This window comes from Dendropsophus ebraccatus, chromosome 5 (genome assembly GCF_027789765.1).
Source record: "Dendropsophus ebraccatus isolate aDenEbr1 chromosome 5, aDenEbr1.pat, whole genome shotgun sequence".
Lineage (NCBI taxonomy): Eukaryota > Metazoa > Chordata > Amphibia > Anura > Hylidae > Dendropsophus > Dendropsophus ebraccatus.
The window spans coordinates 52,725,501-52,750,501 of NC_091458.1; the positions used below are offsets into that span (position 1 = coordinate 52,725,501).

The 25,001-nt window shown below is 42.2% G+C and overlaps 1 protein-coding gene across 3 annotated transcripts in view; it reads left to right on the top strand.

Moving 5' to 3' along the window:
• Window positions 1–2,867: 2,867 nt before the first annotated feature.
• Window positions 2,868–25,001, top strand: part of TNS2 (tensin 2) — a 107,320-nt gene continuing 85,186 nt past the window's right edge. For 2 of the 3 annotated variants that reach the window (XM_069970184.1, XM_069970188.1), the window contains exon 1: window positions 2,868–2,965. In XM_069970184.1, coding sequence (XP_069826285.1) covers window positions 2,888–2,965 — 78 coding nt within the window. In that variant the 5' untranslated portion in view covers window positions 2,868–2,887. Of the gene's footprint in view, window positions 2,966–4,850; window positions 4,895–25,001 lie in introns of those variants that run through there. The other variant, XM_069970187.1, reaches the window with a different exon arrangement.

Sequence of the window (25,001 nt, forward strand, 5' to 3'; positions counted from 1 at the left end):
TATGAACATAGCCTATGGCTGTATCCATGTTTTCCAGGCAGTCCCTGGGCGGTATCCTCCCTCTGCAGCCTAAAGGCCCTATTACACGGAACGATCATTGGCCTCATCGGCCGCTACGGCTGATAATCTTTTGGTGTAATAGAAGGCAACGATCAGCCGACATGAACGATGTTGGCTGATTGTTGCAGTCGTTTGTCTTTCAACATGTTGAAAGACAAATGACTCACATAGCAGCGATCTACTGCTGTCGCTCCGTGGAATTGGGGCAGTGGCAGCAGACCGCCGCTATCCTCTATAAACTGCCTGGATAATCTAGTGATCACCCTAGCAGCCCTCCTGCAGCTCCCCCCTCCCCCCTGCACTTACCTGCTTGTGCGCCGCGTGTAATAGGGGCTTAAGGGAGATGAGCGCAGATCAATTTGGCTTCATACGAAGCAAAAAGAATCTGATTCGCTTACCTCCACCCAGAATGTCCAGTATGCCGGGGGGGGGGGGGGGGGGAAGGGGTTAATATATATGGCCATTGTCGCAGATTTGAAGCTGCTGATATCAGTGTAACTAAACGATGGAACACAGCATCAAATTTGCTGCATTTCCTGTACGTGTGAATGGACCCTAAAGGATAGTTTTCGGCTGGTTACACGGATCTAGCCCTGGTATGTGGCTCCCTGCTTGTGAACACTGGACTTGTATCTGCACATTCTTGTGGCCTTCTCTCTATGGAGAAATCTCCTCTCTTACGACATCACATTTGCTGCCCATGTTCCCTGATGCCATTTACTCAGGAATATCTGAACTAATGTGCAATGCCCGCCTGGAAGAAGCCAGAACATAACTGTATGCCTTTTATATCCTAAAACTAAATAGTTACTTTGGGTTAAATCCAATGTACAAAATAGCAAAGGACTGGGGCTGCAGAAATGGCGTAAACTCACACGCTGTGCAGAAGGGCACTGAAAGGGCTGAAACAGAGGGGTATACATCGGGAACCTTCTCTCTGGCGCTCCAGGAGTAGTGCTTGGAAGATGATCAATCTACGAGTTCTAGCTGCTAAATTCCTTTGAGTTCAGTAACATTATTATTGCACACATTTTATGTATATATGACTCTTAGGGCTATGCCACACAAGCAATTTATAGGATCGGAGTACTTATACATTGGCTAGTCTGCACACTGCAGATGCCATTACGTTAGCAGTTCTGGATTTAATCACTCTTTAAGGTGAACCTTTTACATAGAAAATGTCATTCAGTCTGCTGACATTATGTTATAGAGTAGGAGATGCTAACCAGACCCTTTTAATTTCATGCTTAGGGCCAGTTCACACTGAGCAAAAATGGCGGAATTCCAGGGGGGAATGTCGCCGTCCTCAGTGTCCTGCAGTGTCTGAATGAGAGGGTCCTTGCCTCAGCTTGCTCCTCTCTCCGCTCAAAGAATTGTCAATTCTTTGCGTGGAAAACGGCGGGAGTGGAGGCACACACCCTCTCATTCAGACACTGCAAAACACTGAGGATGGCGTAATTCCGCCGTTTTTGCTCAGTGTGAATAGGGCCTTGGTGGTCAAAATTACAACTGCAAGGTTTCAGGATTTTTTAATACAGATGAAATGGAAAATTCTTAAAAATATGTTTAACATAAAAACTCAATTTAAACAATGGGTCATTTTCTGGTGACATATTCACCCTAAGTAATTCCTTACAATATCTGTCATCAGTGTTGACAGTGACTGCACAGTTGGACAACATGTCAGCAGAGTTATGCTGGGTTTATACGGAACGATAATTCGCCCAATCGAACGATTAACGATTTTGAAGCAACAATTTGGTTTTTATAACGATCAGCGTTTAGATGGAGAAAAATCGTTAGAAGATTCGTAAGAAAAATCGTTATGTGATCATTTTTAAGATCGCTTAAGCCCATCTCTTACATAGGGTGAATCTTTGAAAGACTGTTTACATGAAGCAATCTGCAAATTTTTAACGAACGATGATTTGAGGACATGTTGCAAGATCAAAATGAACGATTTTTTGCTCATTGCTTGATCGTTTGCTTTGTTTACACGGAACGATTATCACTCAAATGCGATCATTATTGCGAAAATTGTGGTGGGCTGTCCATGTCCTATGGCACTAAATACAGATATGTGGAGGAGGCCGTAAGGAGGAATTATCATACTGCTGTGTTAGTCACCCTTTAATGATTCCTTTATTTCTATAGCACCAGCTTAGGCTGGGTTCACACTGGGTTTTTGCAGTCCATATATATATATATATATATATATATATATATATATATATACTTTTTATGGATGAAAAAATTTATGCAATTGTGAGCAATCCGTTTGGATTAGTCCTTCCATCAACTTCCATTAAAAAAAAAGGATGTTTGACTGCATTGACCAAGTTTCTGTGTACGTTAAAAGTAACCATTTAAAAATGGTTGCGTCACATAGGCTGCAAAGAAGCAGTGTGAACCCAGCCTTATTCTGCAGCACTTTACATATCTCGTCATGAGAAACCTGGCAGAAGATAATATTCTGGGGTGGACCTTCAGTTGGTAAAATTAATGCGCCCCTTTAAGCTGTTGAACTCTTGAATTGCCTTGAACTTGTTTATGACATACAATAATAAAAGGATGGATAAAAGCAGAGGCACTTAAAATGACAAATTCCTCTCTGCTCCATCCAACAGACACAGCTCTGCTTTCCAGCCTCCTAAGCTCAGCTGGTTGTATCTCCGAGCTGACACGTTCCATCAGGCGGGCTGTGTGCTGAGGTGACTGCGCCTCTCCTAGACCGCCCCCAGGCGGAGCTCTGCCCCCTGCTCTGCGCTCTGCACACGCAGCACACTCCGCTCTGCTGTGCTGGATGTCAGCTTATGTGTCCTGCATGGGCTGTGCGGGGAGTTGTGCTCTGGAGGGCCAGGGGACTGGACGTGCCAGGAGGAAGAAGATGCATCTGACTGAGGTACACAGCCTGGCACCTCTCTGCCAGGGGGCAACAACTTGTTAACCTGTGTCATGCTGAAAAGTTTTCCTGATGTGAGATACAGGCAGAAAGTGGTGTAATTGGGCTTATATATATGTGACTATATGTGTGATGCTCCTCATGATGTGGTTTCCATAGGACTGCAGGGAAGCAGACTGTTGTTATACCATTCAGTTCTGCTACATCAGTAGTCAGGATGTGTAGGACTGCTGGTGCTTTCCATCCTGGCATCATTATGTATACTTACCTTCCTTTACTGGAGCAACCACCATAACTCCAGTGCACCAATGGTTTGTGGACTGGCAGCCACTTTGATGCACTGGAGGAGGCAAGCCTTTTTCAGACTCTGGGTTGTAGTGTTCCCCACCTATCCTTTGGTTCAGCTGAGACTTTTGCTTCATTTTCCCAATCCACCATTTAGGGTCCATTTACACAGAAAGATTATTTGATAGATTATCTGCCAAAGATTTGAAGCCAAAGCCAGGAATGGATTTGAAAAGAGGTGAAATCTCAGGCTTTCGTTTATGACCTGATCTCTGTTTATAGTCTGTTTCTGGCTTTGGCTTCAAATCTTTGACAGATAATCTGTCAGATAATCTTTCTGTGTAAATGGACCCTAATCCATGGGGATCGATTAAATCAGTGGGGACGATCGCATACACCATTGAGGGTTAAATATCATAATAATTTGTTTACACAGAGAGATTTATCTGACAGATTTTTGAAGCCAAAGCCAGGAATGGATTTCAAAAGAGGAGAAATCCCAGTGTTTCCTTTATGACCTGTTTTCCGTTTATAGTCTGTTCCTGGCTTTGGCTTCAAAGATCTGTCAGATGAATGTCTCTGTGTAAACGCACCATTATATACCGTAATTACGCTTTCTGATTAGGGCACAGCTGATACATAGTTATAACGAAGAACAAGTTGTCTAATGTAAAGTTGGTATTGGAATAGTCACCGCATTGCAGATTTGGTTATAGGTGTTAGCCAAGAGTCTTATAGATCATACCTAGTAATATGTGTTTGTATTATTATACTGCCATACTATACCAAATGATATTTCCATACAATACAATGTTGCAAATAATTAGCCAAATAATATCGTCAATGTCTAAACAGAGTCCAAATAATGCTAAATAGTGACTTGGTTAAGCGTAAAGTCCCTGCTGGTCTAAAGTAGAGATGAGTGAATTTACAGTAACAAAGCGAAGGACTTCTTTATCTCAGCAATCTGCTCATCAGCCGGCTGCCATATAACTTATTGCCGCCCCGTGCCGCTCCTCCTCGGGTGCTGGGAAAAGCTGGATCCAGTCCTGGAATTTTTTTCTCACTTTCCCAGGACTGGATCTAGCTTTTCCCAGCACCCGAGGAGGAGCAGCAGGGAGCGGCAGTCAGTTATATGGCAACCGGCTGATGAGCGGATTGCAGAGATGAAGAAGTCCTCCGCTTTGTTACTGTAAATTCACCTCTAATTCATCTCTAGTCTCAAGCAATAAAGTAGTAGAGGAGGCTACAGATTCTGGTGGTGGTTGAAGGCATTAAACAAAATACCCATGTTTGAAATAGCGTTCAATCTCTAGGCAGCATGTTATAGAGCAGGAAGAGTGGAGTAGGTTGATATACATATTTGGGAGAAGAGTCCCTATAACTTTTAATTTATTCATCTAAACCAAGGATGGGGAACCTTCGGCCCTCCAGCTGTTGCAAAACTACAATTCCCATCATGCCCGGGGAGCCGAAGCTTTAGCTTCGGCTGCCCAGGCATGATGGGAATTGTAGTTTTGCAACAGCTGGAAGGCCGAAGGTTCCCCACCCCTAATCTAAACCTCTGTTCACTTTGTGCTTAGGAGTCCAGTGGGCGGTTCTGATTAGTCACTAACAGTTATCTCTGTGTGCACGCTCATGCAGGTAAGGCTGTCAGTCATGGAGTAGGACCACCCAGATCCCCGCCCACCTGACTAGTTGCCGCCCCTCTCCTGGCCTCGCACGCTGGAATAAAACATCTTTTCCCCCTATGTAAATCTAGCACTGCAGACACGGCTGATATGCTCCAGAAGCTGCACAGTACATCCATACTGTGCAGCTGGGAACCATATCGGCACAATTGTGGTGATTGGTTCCCTTTAAGCAGTCCTGTGATATCATGCGCAGATCATTGATCCCACCATCATATAACTGGGCTTATATTTCAGCATAATTCTTTGTGATGTAATAAATACAAAAACCAAAGTATTACAGGAGTTATGCCCCTATTTCACGGGTCGTTTAGAGGAGCAAACGAGTGCTCTCAGCGCTTGTTTGCTCCTCATTCCCTGCTCGCTGCCGCCGCTATTCAACGCGGCTGCAGCGAGCGAGTGAGTGCGGGAGGGGGCGGGGGGGCTGCCCGGGTGATCGCTGATCGTCCGGGCAGCCCATAGGATACCGCAGCGTCTGCTGCCGATGCTCCTAATTAACGGAGCGACGGCAGCAGATCGTTGCTGTATCAGTCGCTTGTTTTTCAACATGTTGAAAAACAAGCGACTGCAACGATCAGCCGACATGAACGATGTCGGCTGATTGTTGCACTCTATTCCACGGGACTATTATCGTCCAAAGCGGCCGATATCGGCCGAATACGGACGATAATCGTTCCGTGGAATAGGGCCTTAAGCGTCTGACTTGTTCTATGATCTGGTCATATCTTTCACTTCTGGACCATCCCTTTAAGCCTGTTAATTTGACAGAACACAGTACACCCAGTTGTCTGCAGTTGTTCTCTTAGGTTTTTGACAGTAATGTTTGGTAAGAAAAATCTGTTACTTTATAAAGTAGGAAATTCATAGAATAAATGTGGTGGTGCCGGGTTGGGTGCTGTTTTCTTGCACTGGGGTCTGGCCTGAAATCCAACCAAGACAACATCTGCATAGAATTTGTATGGTTTCTTCATATTTATGTAGGATTCTTCTGTGCTGTAGTTTCCTTCTTCACTACAAATATATTCTGCTGCTTCAATGGGAGCCATGATGTTCTTACTAATAGTCCTGGTATTGCTGAATCACCAACACATTGGTGCTGACTGGTTATTATTATTATCATTGAAAAACCAAAGAGAAGGTTGAGGGTATGTTCACACATGGAGTTCCATTTTGTTGGTCCCATTGAGGACGGTTGTTGGGCAATCAAATGATTAATAACTGCAATGAAGTGATGCAGCAATGCAATAAAATGGTCAATTACTGCAATGAAATGATGCACTCACATTGCATTACTGCATGTGTGAACACAGCCTAAAGAGCTTGCCCAGCATTATACTCCTGTCTTTATATCGACATGTCCTTAGTTTTACTCGGTCAGGGTCTGGATACTGAACTCCCCCTTGATCACTAGATATGACCAGAAGAAGAGCATGGTTAAGCGCCTCGCCTCGCTGGCTTGCCGCTTAGGCTACATTCACATAATCTGTAGTTTTGTCTGTAATTGCAGAAAAATTAAGGGTTGTTCACACTGTCCATATTTACAGATCCTCAGTCTGTAAGAATTACAGCTAAGTTCTAGTACGGACCATAATTGCCGCACACATAGAGGTCTATTGGGCCAACTATAATTTTTGATATTTATGGCTGAAATATCCATGACATCTAAAAATCTGTAATCATTTTTAACTATTTTAGCTATCACTTTTTCCCTTATTTGCTCATACACAAAAATGACAGATTATGGATGCATTACGGATTATTTTTTGCTGGCATCATGTTCGGTCCTGAAAAACTACTAAATGTGTGAATGTAACCTAATCTGACTTGTTGCAGGTGTCGAGCTCTTATTCTTGCGCTCGGTAATCCACAGACCTTATGGAGCGTGAGGCTGCGCAGTGGACGCGGCATCTGCTGGCACCATGTATCAGTATCATGCCGGGAGCGCTTAAAGTGTTTAAGGGTGCCTTCACACCTACCGTATTGCAGCAGAAAATCCGCTGCGGATCCGCAGCAAATTTAACTAAATGAATGAACACAGCATTAAAAACGCACTGTCAAATCCGCTGCGGATCTGCAGCGGATTTGTAAGTGCAGATTTGATGCTGTGTTCATTCATTTAGTTAAATCTGCTGCGGATCCACAGCGGATTTTCTGCTGCGATACGGTAGGTGTGAAGGCACCCTAAATCTTTGCAGCACTGTAGTGATCCAGCCACACAACTGCTCAGCTTCTTCCTGCTTTTGACAGTTGGCCAACCCTGCATGGCTTAGAGGGCATTTCCTGCATTAGAAGCAGGAAGAATCTGATGGCATTGGGGACTGGTAGCCATTGGTATGACAGTGGCAGGGGAGCGGGGCATTTTGTAGAAAATATTTCATTTCCAGGGACCGTCTACCCAAGATGGAGTTGTGTGTATAAGTCCTTACAATCTCATATGTTATAGTAACCTAGTTTAATTTCATATGTATGTAGACAGTTATATGCAAATCATAAAATGTGCACATCAATTTCCGAGACTGGTTTGTTAGTGAGCCCAGCCAACATCATGGCTCTCACCAGTGTGTACTGGTGGTGATTCTGTATGATGGCGTTATTGGCTGTATTACTATATAACCACACAGATAATGGAGTACATACCCTATACTTTCCGCAGTGTCGCTGTTTACCATTTCTAGTGCTCACTATAAATCTTGTTCATCCGGCCGCCTGACATAAACATCTTACACACAGAGGCCTTTATAATAATCCCAGCTCCAGCTCATAAATATGAATAACAAGAATGTGGATTGAGAAGCCCTGTCCTGGTGGGTGTACGGATTAAAAAAATGTAGAGTATTCAGATAGCTGGGAAAGAACTGAAGGAGTCTGTTATGGGTTTACCCACTGCTATTTTGTGTGTATACTTAGAAAGCCATTGCGGTCAGTGACGTTTTTTGTAGGGGTTCTTCAGGAAGGCGCGCGGTGCAGCGGCCGCCCCTTTATATACACAAGTTTGCAGCATTCTGCATAAAATACAACATCATGTACTCTTCCTGTCTCTCCTCTGTAAACAGTCTTGGGAGAAGGTTCGGAGTAGATGTGGTTCCTAGAATTGAATATATTTCTTATAGGTCTAATCCTGTGGATGACGTTCATATTGTCATCACTAACTGAACCACTGTAGATGTTATCGGACATTCCTATAGACAGCTGTCGGTGTTTTATTAGTGTGGAAACTGTAAGTAATCGGCCTGATTATAATTCATACCTGACCAAATGGCAATTTGTTGTGAGAATTATTCCTTCTTTCATAGAAAGTCATATGACCTACCTCTAGTTGATCACAGTCCTCAACCTTGGTTGTTCACCTTCATCTTCATGTGGACCACCACTTTGCCATGGGGACAGTTGGGATTCTGTCGTCCTAAGGACAGAGCTGCATTCTTTGCTATTGTTGCCATTAGACATGATGGTGTTGCCAATGGAGGTCCATATTGACTTTTTTACCTGGGCCACTTAATGGCCGAAGGAGCGTTTTTAACAGTACTCCTTGCCGTGTATAAGGGGCTTAAGCCGCTGCCAGACTGTACTTGCATCGGCTTATCCCTCCACAAACAATGGGCAGAAAAGATCTAACATGCCCATCTCTCCATCATCATCCATTGTTCCTATATACCCTATACTGTGCTGGTAGCAGGGGGTTCGGCCAACTTTAGAATTAGATGTGTGTGTGGGAACAGTTCATAAAATTCTACAAACATCAATGGAAGTCACTCCATGGCACTTTATGTTCACATTGATATAAAGAGGATCTGTCAGCAATTCTGATATGTTTGTGTTAGTGAATGCTTGCACTGCCCATAAAGTAATAAAAAATACTGGGCCATCTTTTCTTACAACTGGATGGTATGCTTCCCCTCTCTTGGAAATGTGTAAAAATATTGAAAACTGGTTGTCTCCATTTTCTTGTCAATCAGACATTGATCCACCTCTATATTGGGACACACCCATCTGAAGAGGAGGATAGCATCACCAACTCCATTTATTCATGGGGTATGAACCCACATGCAAGAGGACAACACCACGGTGGCCAATAGTTACATCATTTTGCCTCTAAGCTTATGTATTACCAGCAAAATGGTGCAGCCAGATACTGTCCCCCAATTGCTGCCATGACTGATGCAGAAATGTATCATTTGTCATCAGGTTTTTCCAGCATTTTGTGCTCTATACGTTTTGGAGCCACATATGAGAATACTGGAGACACCCTGGACCACCCTGGTGACACCATGCCAGATGCCTTAAACAATCCTATTGACAAGAATGGAATCACTTCTAACATAATTTTCCCTCTGACATTTTATTACCATATGGAAGGGAAACTGACTGGGATCTGAGAAAAGTGGGAAGGGAGCCTTCTCATCATAACAAGTCACTGCTTCCCTTATATCCAGTCTTATCTTTGCGGGGATTGGGATTATAAATGCCAGGATTGTTGTGGGACTTATAACCTGCTTGCCTGACCCATTGCTAACTGGATGCACGCTCTTGTTCTATAGTTAGCTTGGTTTATGGTTGATGTTACTATGTACAGCTGTTTCGCACATTTAAAACTTTTTATTGAACACTTATAGGAGAAGGAAAAATGCAAGATATTTGGAAAGTGCAAAGACCTCTTCTTTTAACTAATAGACATAGAGACCCTTCTAGATGCCTGTTCTGACTCAACAATAACTAACGGACAGGTTAGGGGAGGATATATTTCTTTTTATGTTAGAGCTATTGGGATTGTGTGTTCTTAGGGTTAGAACAGCTCTGTCATATCAGTAGCATTTGTATTCAGTGAACTCAGAGGAAAACTATTTGTACAGTCAAGTAGATGGGAAGGAGGTGGCTTTATGGGGGGGGGGGGGCGAGGGGCATGGTCACTGCATACACCAATGATATTTTCAGCTCCATGTTCCTACTAATTTAGCTGATGTGAGCATAGCCTTAAAGGGGTTATCCAGCGCTACCAAAACATGGCCACTCTTTCCCCTCTCTTCTCTCCAGAGGTTTGGAACTCAGTTCCATTGAAGTAAATGGAGCTTAAAGGGAACCTATCACCCCCCGTGCCAGAGGGCTGAGAGATGAGTCCAACACTCATAGAGAATGACGAAGAGTCCAGCGCTCCGTCATTCTCTATGAGCGTTGGACTCATCTCTCAGCGCGCGTGCCGGGCTGCAGCGGCTGAGATCTCCGGGACCCGGCGGGATCAGGTGAGTATAGAAGGCTATAGCGGGGGGTTTGGGAGCCTGTCACCCCGGCACGGGGGGTGACAGGTTCCCTTTAATTGCAAACCACACTTGAAATGGAGACAAGAGAGGGGGAAAAGTGGCCATGTTTTTGTAGCGCTGGATAACCCCTTTAATTACAAGGACGTGAATAGGGTATCTCCTGGCCTCAATGCTTTGGGGAGATCACATTAAAAGACACCAGTCTTATAAGCAGCATTTAGTAGATAGGGGATGTCTTACAGGATTGTGCATTGGGGTCCAGGAGCTGTTCTGCCTCTGCTGCTGAAGAATGTCATTCCCGTCTGTGGCCCTTATTTTCTGGAATCTTTGTATGGCACAGGTTGCCTCCCTGCTGCTTGTAACAAGTTGTCCCAAAACTTCCTGCAGCTTTCTGTATCTTGTTAATCCGGCTCCCTCTTGTGTTGTGTGTACAGTTCCTAACCTCACTTGTTCCAGTGCTCTGCACACTGTCACTGACCCTCCGCTTGCACTGGTGAGTGTACTTTCACTGACCCCGCATCAGTGGTCTGCATGTTCTCACTTTTCTGTCCACCCCCCAGTCATCTGTCCTCTATCAGTCTCTGCTCTTTTACACATTCTTCTTACCTTTAATGGAAATTTATAGAATTTTTAGGGTATGATATGTTTTCCCAGAGTTTCCTTAGACAGGTGTTAGAAATGTTCCTTATCATAGTGTCAGAGAGTAATGTATCATAGGAAGTGCAGACACTAATGGTAATGTATGAATGATACTCAGCGAGGTAATGGCTAATGCTGCTTATTTCCTAATATGAATATAATCACATAGATGATGGATAAGTAGACTGAGAAGTGAAATGGTATATAGATATATGACTGCTGTAAAGAAACAAGACAAATTCACTCTCAGCAGTCCAGATAAGGAAACAAGTATATGGTGTGCAAGGGTTGGACTCACGGGTCAGAGAAATCTTATTTACCACCTAAGGGAATACCACTTTTCATTCTTAGATCATCAGTGTAACATCATTGTGTGCATCATCCTTGAATTATGATGCCGTCTTTATTATCTATGTGTTGTGACAGCACTATGTGTATTCCCCCTGTTTTTGACATCACTGTGTGCACTATTCTTGTAGAAGGATGCTATGTTTATTATGCCTAAGCTTTCACGTCACATTAACCTTAGCTGTTGTCTATTATCCTTCTGACATCACTGTTTGAGTATCTTTCCTATGACTTTATAAAGTGTACTAGCCATGTGCTATGACATCACTGTGTGCCTACTTCCTGCTCTGTGACATCAATGTGTGCAGGTATCCTTTCCATGACTTTATAATGCGTACTAGCCATGTCCTATGACATCACTGTGTGCAATTATCTCTTCCCATGACTTTATAATGTGTGCTAGTCATGTGCAATGACATCACTGTGTGCCTACTCCTTGCTCTGTGACATCACTGTGTGCAGGTATCCTTCCCATGATGCTATCATGTGTACTAGCCATATACTTTGACATCACTGTGTGCACACTACCTCTTCTGTGACATCACTGTGTACATACTACATGCTCTGTGACATAACGGTGTGCAGGTATCTTTCCCATGACATTATAATGTGTACTAGTCATGTTCTGTGACATGACACCACTGTGTGTATACTAGCTCCTCTGTGTCACCACTGTGTGTATACTACCTCCTCTGTGACATCCCTGTGTGTATACTACCTCCTCTGTGACATCCCTGTGTGCATACTTCCTGCTCTGTGACATTACTATGTGAATACTACCTGCTCTGTGACATCACTGTTTGCATACTACCTCCACTGTGACATCCCTGTGTGCATACTACCTGCACTGTGACATCACTGCGTGCAGGTATTTTCCCATGACATTATAATGTTTACTAGCAATGTCCTGTGATATGACATCACTGTGTGCATACTACCTGCATGGTGACATCTCTGGGTGCATACTACCTGCACTGTCACATCACCATTTGCATACTACCTGCACAGTGACATCTTTGTGTGCATACTACCTGCACTATGACATCACCGTGTGCATACTACCTGCACTATGACATCACCGTGTGCATACTATAACATGACTGTTTGCATACTATCTGCACACTGACAGCTCTGGGTGCATACTACCTGCACTGGGACATCACTGTTTGCATACTGTGTGCACACTACATGCACGGTGACATCACTGTAATCATTACTCTCCTGCTGTTACTTCCCATTGGTCATTTCTTCTGTAATGTGACATCACTTTCTTTATTATCCCTCTTCAATGACAAATGTGTGTGAGCGGTCCAGTTCAGCTATACAGTTTGTCACTTTTCTCCCTGTTTAGATAGAGGAAGCCAATATAGGTCTTTATGTGCGCAGATGTTTATAGCTATAGATTACATCCGTTTCCAAGACAGAAATAAGGATTAGCACTAAATATGACAACCAGATGTTCCCTAGGAGTGAGCCACTGGAGGGAGGATGTATGTCCACATATTGTTCGTCATTTGTTTCCTACATCCTACATTACCCCTATGTCCATGTTCATATTCATGTGAGACCAGAGAGCGCTTATGAGCACTTCTGCTGTTCTCCATAGAGATTGTTGTAAAACTAATGGATGTATAGGATCATTTCCTTTATTCCTACAAAGGAGAGCGTAAGCACCACATGGTTTCGCCAATATCACTGATCAGGGCAGAGATTCAATTTGCTGCCCAAGTCCTATATCTAAATACCCTGGTCTTGGTAGAGTTGCTTGCTGGCACCCAGCCCCTAAGGGATATACCACCGACAGCTATCCCATAGCTATCCGCCATTCACTGTTATGGGGGCCCCAGCTCAGCATGGATAGATTTATTGCTGCAAGTGAAATATTTGGCCAAAAATATAATTTTTAGCAAGTAAATATTATCAGAATTACTTACCTATCTAAGTGTAAGTGTAAGGCTCCTTTCACCTAGACATAGACACTGGGAGGAGCCTCCGATGTATTGATGTATACTTCGAAATGTTGTTGTATAGGTGTACTGTAGAATTGATAGACCCACTCTCTAGGCTTCAAGTAAAAAATAAAAAAAAATTAAACTGCAATACACTTTTTTTTTTTGAGTGCCTCTTTATTTCATGGAGCAAAAAAAGTTATACTAACATATAACTTCCTGATAGAGACCAAAGGGAGGCCTATAGATATGTTTAATGTATGCACAAGGAGCATAGGAGTGGAAAATGCACCCTCCAGAATCTATGGATGCACAAGATTTACATTTCCCATAATTGGCAGATGTCCCATGAACGGCACCTGACTACACTGTTGTTTTTTCTCTAGAAGAACCAATTCTCTCCTTACAGATCAGTAATCTTATGTTATTTCGGATATATTTCTTAGCATCAGCTTGTAACACAGAATTATCTCCTGATATTGTTGCTGCCAAATGTACCGGCAATAGTGTAATAATGAGATGAATGGACACTGGAAACCTGTGTTCTCATGCTCCACAGCTGTATTCCTGTGCGGCCTTACAGGTCATGTGTAACACCGCCACTATGTGCAGCTGGATCCGAGAACTATTATCCCCCTGCAGGGAAAACTCAACACTTGTGTAGTCATCACTGGCAACTCACAGTGTCATATCTCCAGGCCTCCTACAATACAGCACAACCCCCTCTTATCACAATCTATAGTACAAGACTGCAACTCCAGGACTATGTATGGGGCTTGGGAGTAGATGTCAGTGGTTTCATAAGAAGGGGCAAAATGGAAGGCAAGGTAGTGTTTTCTTTGTTTATTGGGAAGAGGAGGATATCATGGTAAGACTTGACTTGTCTATTCTATTTCTTAATTGCTTTCAGTAAATACTTTCTGACCTAGTACAGAGCTGTCACACAGTCAGGCATAACTAAACTCTTCCCAGTGGGTGATCCATCAGCATCATGTACTTGGGCACTTGTCCAGAAGCCTGCAGGTGTCTAATAAAAAACAGGCTAAACATTTGAGTGCCTCTCATGACACTGTCTGCATTAAACACATCAGATGATCTGCTGTAAGTGCATCCATTGAATCCCTCGTTTGGCTTGAGCCCTTGGAATACTTTTCATTGACACTTATTTTGCCTAAAGCCTGTTTGGACAAACACCTTGCCTATTGTGAGCTGCACATTATCTGGTGGGAGAATGGAGTCCCTGATCCTCGCCACAACCCCTGATCCCGCACACTGACTCTGACATGCCTACTGTAGCTGGCCTGTGTATTGGTCTCATTTTTCCCCGATCCATTTTTGGCACTTTTTGTCCTCCAGTTTGACCTCAATCCTGTGCTCTTCTGCCTCCATTATGCCCCAGGTTATTATTTATTATTGAAGCCTATGAATGCTGCTACTTTTTCCTTTTCATTGCTCATTGATATTGATATAATAGGGCTGCCCTTTTTCCATGTACTACATGCAGATCATTAGAAATAAGTGAACTCTGAGCATGTGGCAGTTATACAAACCCAAACTCTCTGCATTTAATTACCGGTGGCTGAAGAAGTTGGATGCAGCCCGAGAAAGTCCTGGAAACATGGACACAGCCTCTTGCTGTACCTGTTTTCCAGGCAGCCTTAGGGCTGCATCCAGCTACATGGATCACTTTATTACTCTTTCTTTTGATTCCTTCATTTTACAAGGCACATTTTTATTCTCCCCCTGTACTATCAATAGGTCTTTATTAAAAATGCTACTTAGTTTCTGTTCTACATCCTAGGTGTGCATTGTGAGCTCTGTTTTCTGTCAACACTATGGGGGAGATTTATGAAGCCCCAGGCGTATGCCAGGGAGAAGGTGTAGATTCTTGCCTTTGCCCTGGCATACGGCAGTCATAACACCCACTCACCTAATGGGGGGGGGGGGGGGGGCACGGCAAGGTATGGAGAAGGCATGGCCTCATCCAAAGCCAGATTTATCATGATTTATGACTGCTTACAGACATAAATCATGATATAAATCTACACCTGCATCTCCAACCATAGGTTTATTGGTAGGCTACATCTGGAATACAAGCTCACTGTCTCATCACTGACCCACTGGGATTAGGTACAAGTTTTGCCCACTGCTCATCCTGAGGGTCATCGCAGCAGGGATCAGTGACTAAGACAAGCCACACAAATCCTCAGCTGTTTCTTCCATTGCTACTTACTGGCTGTACATAATAATAAGCTGTGCTTTAGTAGCGTGTATACGGCAATGCTAAATGTTCTTCATGTCTCTACACCCCTTTACCCCTAATGATGTCACCAACATGGGTGACAGTAAAAAAGCCAACAAGACTAGCTGTGGCGAGACTGACATCAGTATTGTATTAACACTAGCCTGTATATTTGTACATATTGTTGTATAGTACCTGAGATTAGGCTCAGGAGTTCTATGCATTATCATGGTCATGCCCGCATGGTGACCCTTGTTTTTGGAGAACTGACCAGGACTGGTGACTATAGCCTACTCATACATATTGTTCCGAAAATATTCTTATTTGCTAAGTCTTATATACCCACTGTCTTATATTGTTTTACCTAATAAAAGTTATGCTTTATGCTATTCCCTTCTCATGTTCTATGTCTTCAAAGGTGTCTATAGCCTTTAACTATTGCTTGAGCCACTAATAGGCATCTCTTGAATTACTAGGAGTAGGAAGCAGTAGTAGATGACCCTAAACCACAACTTATTGATAAGTGAATCATTCCCTTAATAATATTTCAAGCCAACATAGTAGAAAAAAGACTAGCCTGTATAGTACCAGTGGTAGACTATTTTATAAGCTAATTCTTCAGTTTAGAAAATATTAAGTTTCTTTCTTGTTTCTAGATGGTGGAGAGATCTTTTTGGTAGTGAATTATTGTTTTTGAGCATTAGATTAATTTTGGGTGAATGTCTGATATGAACTACAGCATGAATAATATGTGCATCCATAATTCTATCTATTTTAATAGAAGGATGGTGGCTTTTGGGTTGTAATCTGCCCAAGGACAATGTCTGTGTTGAGTTTGTATGTTCTTCCTATGTTTATGTCATTGTTTTTTTAAAGTTTCCTTGGCAATTTGAAAACATAGGTGACCTGACTTCCAATAAAATTGGAATCTGAGTTAGAGAAATTAGATTGGGAGCCATATTAGAAACAGGGATTGATATGAGTGGAGACAACCTCTGGACAGCACCACAATATGTGCTCACTTTATAAGCAAAGCTCCATTGCTTTATGCGGCAAACCATGTTTAGTCTTCCTAATTTGTCATGGTGAAGAACTTAAGATGGATAGGATCAAAGGAATTGTTTCTAAGGACATGGACAGCCCTGTGATGACACACTGCTGAGGCATATTTGCCGTCTCTTGACTTTATTGCTGTCGCTAACGCATTTTTTTAAGGAAATATTGCAAATGTTCCCTTTGAAGGAACTGACCTCTAGTCTTGTAGGGGCAGGTTCTATGCTTTGTTGGCGTATTTGCCAGTGTGCTTGCTGGATTTTATAGTTAAATCACAGGTGGTCAGGTCTATGTAACATCTATTATAGAGAACATATTGCAGCTACTGGAATAGAACCAGAGAGTCCACATCAGGAAGTATTTTTTCCTCTATAAAAAGTTTAATATAAGAAATATGGAGTAGGAGGTGTAGACCGGCAGGGCACTGACCCTCTGTAGATCCTTTAATTACCCCCCTCCTCCGATCCAGGCGTGGGGACACAGCACAGACACGCTATTATCTGGTGTTAATATAGAGCACTGGAGTCAGCTCAGTGCCAGTTCTGAGGGTGATGATGAGGAGAGAGCCTGCAGCACTGGGCGTATGAAGAGAACATCGTGGGAAGGAAAATGTCACGGGGAGCAAGAGGAAAATCTAAAAGGGAGAATTAGAAGGAAATAATTAAAAGAACCTATGAAAGGACGTTGTTGTCCATTATGAAATCTGGAGTTTTGCAGCGATCACTATGTGAAGGTGCGTATTGTGCATGTTGTGTGTGCTGCTTGGTTTGTTTTGCAATTTTTTGAGTAAACACCTAACCCACTAGAGACAGGGATATTTTGATGTTTTGCATGATCTAAGTATATGGTATTGATTTTTGCTAGTTTGTCAAGGGTGGTGGTTACGTCTAAATGTATCCCGGGTGTAGGTGCAAGTTTTGGAAAGACAGAGTAAAGATTTTTCCCACATTACTTAACTTACACATGAGCCAAGGGACTTTGCCTTAGTGGATGCAGTGGTAGCAGTTACACATTCCCATCAGTGCTCGAGGGGGCCCTACGTTTCTTTTGCTACATAATAAGACATCAACTGTATTGTTGTAGCTTTCCCTAAATTTTATTTTTTAAACATTAGTTCTAGTTTATTGATTCTTTTAAACAATAAAAGGAAAAAAAACATAGCTATTCTGCAGTTTGTCTCATTGTTTTTAGAATTAGGAACTAGAGACCATATTGCCATAATGAATTGGTTGGCAAATGGCAATGGAAAGGAATAAGGGGTTCTTTTGGGTATAAATGTTCTTAAAATATTTTCAGAGAGGTCTAGTTAATTGTTAAGTTTAGCTGTTGTTTTAATTCATGTATGTGACACTGTTGTATGTGAACAGGGCCTAGTTCTTATCTAAAGAAGATGTTCTAATTGATGTATGTGAAGAAGGGTCTAGGTCTAGCTGGGAGCAGCAGGATGGTAATTAAATATGAAGATGCCCAGAGGACCTTGTACCCATGCCTCCAGGGGGCATGTTTAGTTGGTAGATTAAGTTATCTAATGGGATGTCCACATGATGGGGTAAGTAGACCAATTCACTGACTACATTCCAAAAAGGTAATGATAAATAAATAAATGGAAAAAAAAAACTTTCAATAATGAGGGGAGGCGTAGCATTCGACTTTCTTAAAGGGGCTGGGGGCAAGACAATAAAGAACGAATATTTACTGCTCTCCGTACCCACACTGCAATGCACCCCACTCCAGGACACCTGTCGGCATTCTTCAGCCCTCAGCTCTTCAACGTCACAACCTGGTTAATGAATGCCCCGCTTAATCAGTCAGTGACTGGGATGGGGCTCCACTCCAGTTACTGATTGGCTGATCAGGCATCCATCAGTCTCGTCAGGCATTTTTCCCCGAGTCATGACGACATGCCTCTGATAAAGTGCTTAAGAGGCACGGGAGAGGTAAGTAGTGGTTGTTTATTATGTTCCCCCCTAAAAAACACCGGGCTTCTTCTTTACAAGTTCCACATATGCTTTATACAGATTTTCCTTGACTTACTCTCATTCATCAAATCTTTGAAACAGAGATTTATTTATAACAGGCTACTTTATATATATATATATATATATATATATATATATATACTTTTTCTATATACTATATTACATCTACAGTTATATCTAATATATATATATATATATATATATATATATATATATACCATTCTAGTCAGAAAACCGTGGGCAATCTGGAGTATGTCATTTTTTTCTGCCTTGAACTTTCTGTCTTAACTTTTTAAGAGTTCTTCAGGAGTTTTCTAATCCTTGTATAACCAGCACAGGCCTATAAATTAATTCATCTGATAAGAAATGTGAATAGTTTGTACCGTTATGCTGCTTAATGATGGGAAGGGTTAGAGGGAAGAAGGTAGACTGATAGATGAAGAGCTGTAGCTTCTTTTTACAATCTTCAGGCCTTCTGGATCTGCGCCCATCTGGATTATGTCAGTGTTTAAATGGACAGAGGTCATAAATCTCACAGGCAATAAATCTTTGTCTAAAGTATGACTAATATGGCTTGGTTAGGCAGTAATGTTTGGCCCATCCATGTTATATGGAGACATACAAAATAATGACGTCTTTTAGGGCAACTTCTTGAGAAGAAGGTGAAGGAATTTAGATAAACATATGCCTCGCTTTGAAGCGACTCTGTATCCACCAACCCACCCCACACCACCGCTAGTACCATCCGTTGGATGAGAGTAAATTCTTACTGCCTTGGTTAGAGCAAACTTTTAAACTTGCAGCACTGTGTCATACTGGTGTGGCTAGAGTGTCTATGCCCCAGGTCTGTGACACCTCTCCTTTCTTCATCCCCTCCCTCCTCATCAATAGGAACGCCCCCAGGCAGGATTTCTATTTATCCCTCATCTAAACAGTGCACCTGTGCAATAGATAATAGTATTGGCGTTATTCTTCTTTTCCCTGCCCAGGTCATAGGGCCCACTCTTCAATACAGCTCAGTAACTCACCTACATGCTACAGGATCCTGTGGTATATGTGGCTGCTCTAAAGCATAAGGTAAGGAAAATGCACTTACTAGGCATTTCTCCCACTAGCCAGAATCCTACGCCACACTGATGAGGGGAAAATACCCTGAAACAGCTGTCTGTGGATGGATACCTTGCTTGGGTGCTTTTCTTAATTGGAGACATCCCTTGGCTTGGTTGTTCCTTCCCGGAGGAAAGTCTGGCTAGCTCACTGACGTCGAGACACGTGAGACACATGACTTGCCTGCTCTGTGGGGAAGGTGGAGTCACCTGGGTAACATGGATACAGCCAAAGTCATAGGTGGGACTTGGGCTGTCTCCACCTTCCCCACAGACCAGTAGGACAGTGGGATTCAAATGCCGGTGGTTTGGGTTCGTACTAACAGAAACCTCGTCTGGCTTGCTCATCTCTAGTTACTATAAGACACCTTGTTAAATCTCTCCATTAGGAGCTGAAAAACTCTACAAATGTTTTACCCAAAAAAGTTTTTGTTCAGCTTTATTAGTTTTCTGATTCTAATATTCATGACATTGTCCTGAATTTAGATGTCAAGGTTAAAGTATCACTTAGTTTTCAAAAGCTTTATATGCATATTCATGACTTAACCTAATTTCACTATACAGAAATCAGAAACCTTCATAGAATCTGGGCCACACATGAGTGTATTCATAGTCCCCACATTTTCTTGGACTCGGATATTGCAAGACTTCAGATTCCAGATACAAGAAGCCCAGTGTTAGCTTCTGTGTGTTCTCTGTCCATTCAGCACCTCTGTATGTAACAGAAGCGGTGAGGACGGCACCACACCTATGGTCAGGGTTATAGCTGCTAAAAATAATCTGAGGGCAGACTTGCTTTATTATACTTGAGCTATTTCATAGTTTATACACTCACCACCTTTACACCTAGACTTGCCTTTCCGATGGAAATGAGCATATGGTCTCCACTGCTTCTCTGAAAAGCAGATCTGCTGCTTCTTCCTGATATCTATAGCTTTGAGAGTGTAGATTATATTTCTCTATATAAGTCCCTATAACTCTGTAGTATGTGTGATGCATATAATGCTTGACTGCTTGACCTCTAAATGTGGCCATACACCTTCAATAGTTTATGGCCGAACAATCGTTCAACACAACTTAGAGTTGTTATGTTCTCTATGGTGAGTAGTAACTAGTAAGCCATAGCCAGACCACTTTGACTGCGGGTTTTCTCTCTGAGAATGAAGGGGTCAGGCAGTGATTTTCCATCATCCATCCTTTAGTGTAGCTTTAGATACTAGAGATGAGCAAACCACCTGGAAAACATGGATACAGCCGTAGGCCAGGATTCCTTAGGGCTGAATCCAACTTCTTCAGCTATGGTAATTAAATGCTGAGAGTTTGGGTTTGAACAAACCCAAAAATTCTTAACGTTTGCCTATCTCTAGTAGATACTACATTACATTATGCATAGATATTGCATTCCCCGCTTTCATTGCGCATTGTTTGTGGAATTCTCCATCTAGTCCTCACATACACGGGTGATATCCATTAAAAAAATATTACCGAAGTGACTAACACAATTATTACAGCAATATAAACTTTAGCGTGTGCCCTTGTGCTCACATCCCTGGCATGAACTGGGTTATAACTGGATTTCGTTGCCATGACCTCTATTCCTTCTCCCTTCTCTTTCACATTCCTTCTGTTCTCCATTGCATCCGAGTCCCCCTCCCTCTCTCTGTCCAGCTGCTGGACTCTCACAGAACATTCTTGTAATATCAGGGGACATGTCTTTCTCTTATCATAAGAGCGACATCCGGGAAAGAGGGAGGACAGTGTTTCTTTCCTAATCCATGGGACAATGTTTTGCTCTCGTCCACTGTTCCTTCTTGTAATTTCCACCTTCACAAGGTGACTTTCAGGAAGAGAAGTCTTGTATTTATAGTGAGCGGAAAATCCCTTCCTGAAGTTTGCAGCCAGCTACCAGAAATATCCCAAGTTAATCAACAATTTTGTGGGCACGTATTCCAGCCATTAACAGAAAAATAAAGAGACTGTTAAATCTCTTCTACCCATAATACATTGGGAGCAGACATAGAAGATTTTGTTTAGGAGATTATTAGTCACTGCTACTTTTTAAGTTTAGTTTTTCTTGAAAACTGAAGAATATTCTTAATGGGACATTCCCAAGATCAAAACCTATCCCCTATCCACAGGATAAGAACGGGATTATGAAGCTGTCCAACTTAGGGCCCTATTCCACCAGACGATTATCGTTTGCATAATCGTTAACGATTAACGATCTCAAACGACCGCTATTGCGAAAGACCTGAAAACGTTCGGTCATTTCCATGGAACGATAATCGTTACTTATGATCGTAATTGCGATCGTTTCTCTTCGCTATTTATTCGCTATTGCGTTCGTATCTATTGCGAACGACCGAACGATGTCTTATTCAATGCGAACGATTTGCGAACGAGCAACGATAAAAATAGGTCCAGGTCTTATAAAGCGATCAACGATTTCTCGTTCAGTCGTTAATCGTTAACTGCATTTCAACTGAACGATTATCGTTCAGATTCGAATGATTTAACGATAATCTGAACGATAATCGTCCGGTGGAATAGGGCCCTTAGCCCCCCTGAACCACTCAACTGAGTAAAGAGAGATGACAGTCCGTTGCTACTATTAAAAAAAAAATGAAAAGAAGTTTAATGGTGTCCTCAAGTGCAGTCATGAAGACCATCAAATGCTGTGATGAAACTGACTCTTACGAAAACCACTCCAAGAAAGGAAAAGCCCAGAAAAATCCTTCACAGTGATCAACTACCAGATACAACTCAACATCAACTAAATGGTCTAAATGCTCAAAAGAAGTGACAAGAAGAAGTGAATTGCTTGGGCCAAGAAACACAAGAATGAACATTAGAACAGTGGAAAACTGCAGTTTTGTCCAATGACACAAAATTGTAGACTTTTTATTTATTCCAACCACCGTATTTTTGTCAGGAGCAGAAAATGTGAGCAGATGGGTTCTACTGTGTGGCTTCCACTGTGAAGCATGTAGGAAGGGGTGTGATGGTGTTGGGTGCTTTGCTGACACAATTCATGGCCATCATAGCATTCCACACTAACACGCCATTCTATTCGGTTTACCCTTAATGGAACCATCATTTGTTTTTCAGTAGGACAATAACCCCAAACTCACCTCCTAGCTATGTAAGGGCTATTCAACCAAAAAGAAGAGTGATGGAGTGCTGCATAAGATAACATGGCCCCCACAGTCCCCAATCACCCAACCTAAACCCAAATAGTTTTGAATAAGCTAAGGCCCTATTACACAAAGCGATTATCGGTCATATTATACCACTTATCCGCCATTATGGCCTATAATTGCTTTGTGTAATAGAATGCAATGATCAGCCGACATGTACGATGTATGTTCCACGTGTGGGTAGCCGCGAGGAGCAAGTGAGTGCTGACCTGACAGGTCTGTGCTCGCTTGCTTCTGGAGATCGCTCTGTGTAATAGGGGCTTTGGAATTCAGAGTGAAGGAAAAGTGGCCTACACATGTAAAGCACCTTGGGGAACTTATATAACTACTCCAAGCTCATTCAGGGAATCCACAAATGTGGAAAACTGGTTAAAATTTGAAAAATCTAACCTTTTGAACATATTAGGGGAGATTTATCGAGGGGTGTAAAATATACACTGGTGTAAACCGACCACAGCAACCAATTACAGCTCCTCTATCATTTTACCAGAGCTGAAAGCTGAGCTGTGATTGGTTGCTGTGGGCAGTTTACACCATATTTTACACCCTTTGATAAATCTCCCCCATTCTGTTTTGTTTGCTATTTATTTCCATATGTACTCCATATGATGCCTTCAATATGAATATACAGTACTAGGTAAAAACAGTAATTAAACTATTAAATGGAATGAAACTTTATGTATACCTCCACCGTATAGCTAAGATGGATGCCACATAGACATTATAAGTTGACTCCCACGTTGTCCCACCTACCATTTTTCAATATGTTTATATTGGAAAAGTTTCAATTTCTCCTATTAATACAAATTAATCAGTGTTGCTACATATTGAACAATTAATGAAGTGCTTCCTGTCTCTGTGTATCTCAGAGGCATCCCATGAACAACTTCCCATCAGAAACTGATTCAGTGTTGTTGAATGATTTCCTGTTTGGAAACTGCAGAGTATTCCTCCTTTTATCTCTTCCTGCTAGGACCCCGCTGCGATCTGCTTGCTTGTCACACACACAACCCACAAGGCGGTTTCACATTAGCGACGTGTCTCATATAAATAAAAGTCGATGAGAGGGACACCATTACTTAGATACGTATTCATATAGAATAAAGTTCATTAACTTTCTAATATAGGTTGCACTTAATTTTCTTGAGCTAAGTGAAATGTAATATTAGAACAGAGCGTTACTCATGCGCACGACCGCTATATTCATTGTCTATGAAGCTGCTGAAGTACAACACTCAGCAGTGATCTTACACTTATCCTTTATCTTGTGGATAGGAAATGTTATTTTAACTCAGAATACTCCTTTAAGTGGAGTTTCAGCATAACATTAAGGGGAGCGCACAATAAATGTTTCTAATGAATGACACCAAGAAGAAACTTAAAATCTTATTAAACTTATTAAAAATCATATTAAAAAATTTCTATCAATTTTTTTTTATCATGGAAGTAATGATTTCATAGTAACACCAGCCTGACATCTGCCCTGGTAACAGTAGTTTCTCACAACAGCTAAAATGTAGTGTGAGATCATAGAGAAAACTCCCAAGATTGTGTCTCATTGGAGAACATGTACATTTCCACTTACTAGCTCCAAGTATGGTTTCAATTTGTACCTAAACACTTGTAGCCTCTGTCTTGTAGTGATAACTTAAGTTCCTTTTTAATATTTAAGTTGACATAAATCCACACTGCAAACGTCTGTCCCTCTGGGACGATTCCATTTCCATCAAGGGCTTGAAGGTGTTAATATAGGCCATAATGATCCATCAGTGACAATACAATTTTTCAAACATTCCCCAATGAGTGGCCTCATGCACACAGCCGTATTACACTGTATAAACCTATAGTCTTCCATTGGCTCACATAGAATTTATATGAAGACACCTCCATGAGTAATTTCATTGTGATACTTTCCATTGCATACTGTATTACAATACTATTCTTTATGCTTTTCGGAGACAATACAATGCTTTAGTGAGGCACAAAGGCAGGTATGTAATGTAGACATGGAGTTTCATGTGCCACTAAACAGGGTCCGTGACACTTATCCAACATTAGAAAAACATGGCCACTTTTTTCCAGAGACAGCACCACTCTTGTCTCCAGTTCAGGTGTGGTTTGCAATTAACCCCTTAACGACATCGGGCGTAAATTTACGCCCTGATGCCGGTAAGGGAGTTCAGAGCGCGGCCCCGCTCTGAACCGCGCCGGTCCCGGGTGCCGCGTGTAGCCCGGGACCGTAGGTATTAGCGGGCACGGTCCGATCGCCGTGCCCGCTAATACAGTAATCGG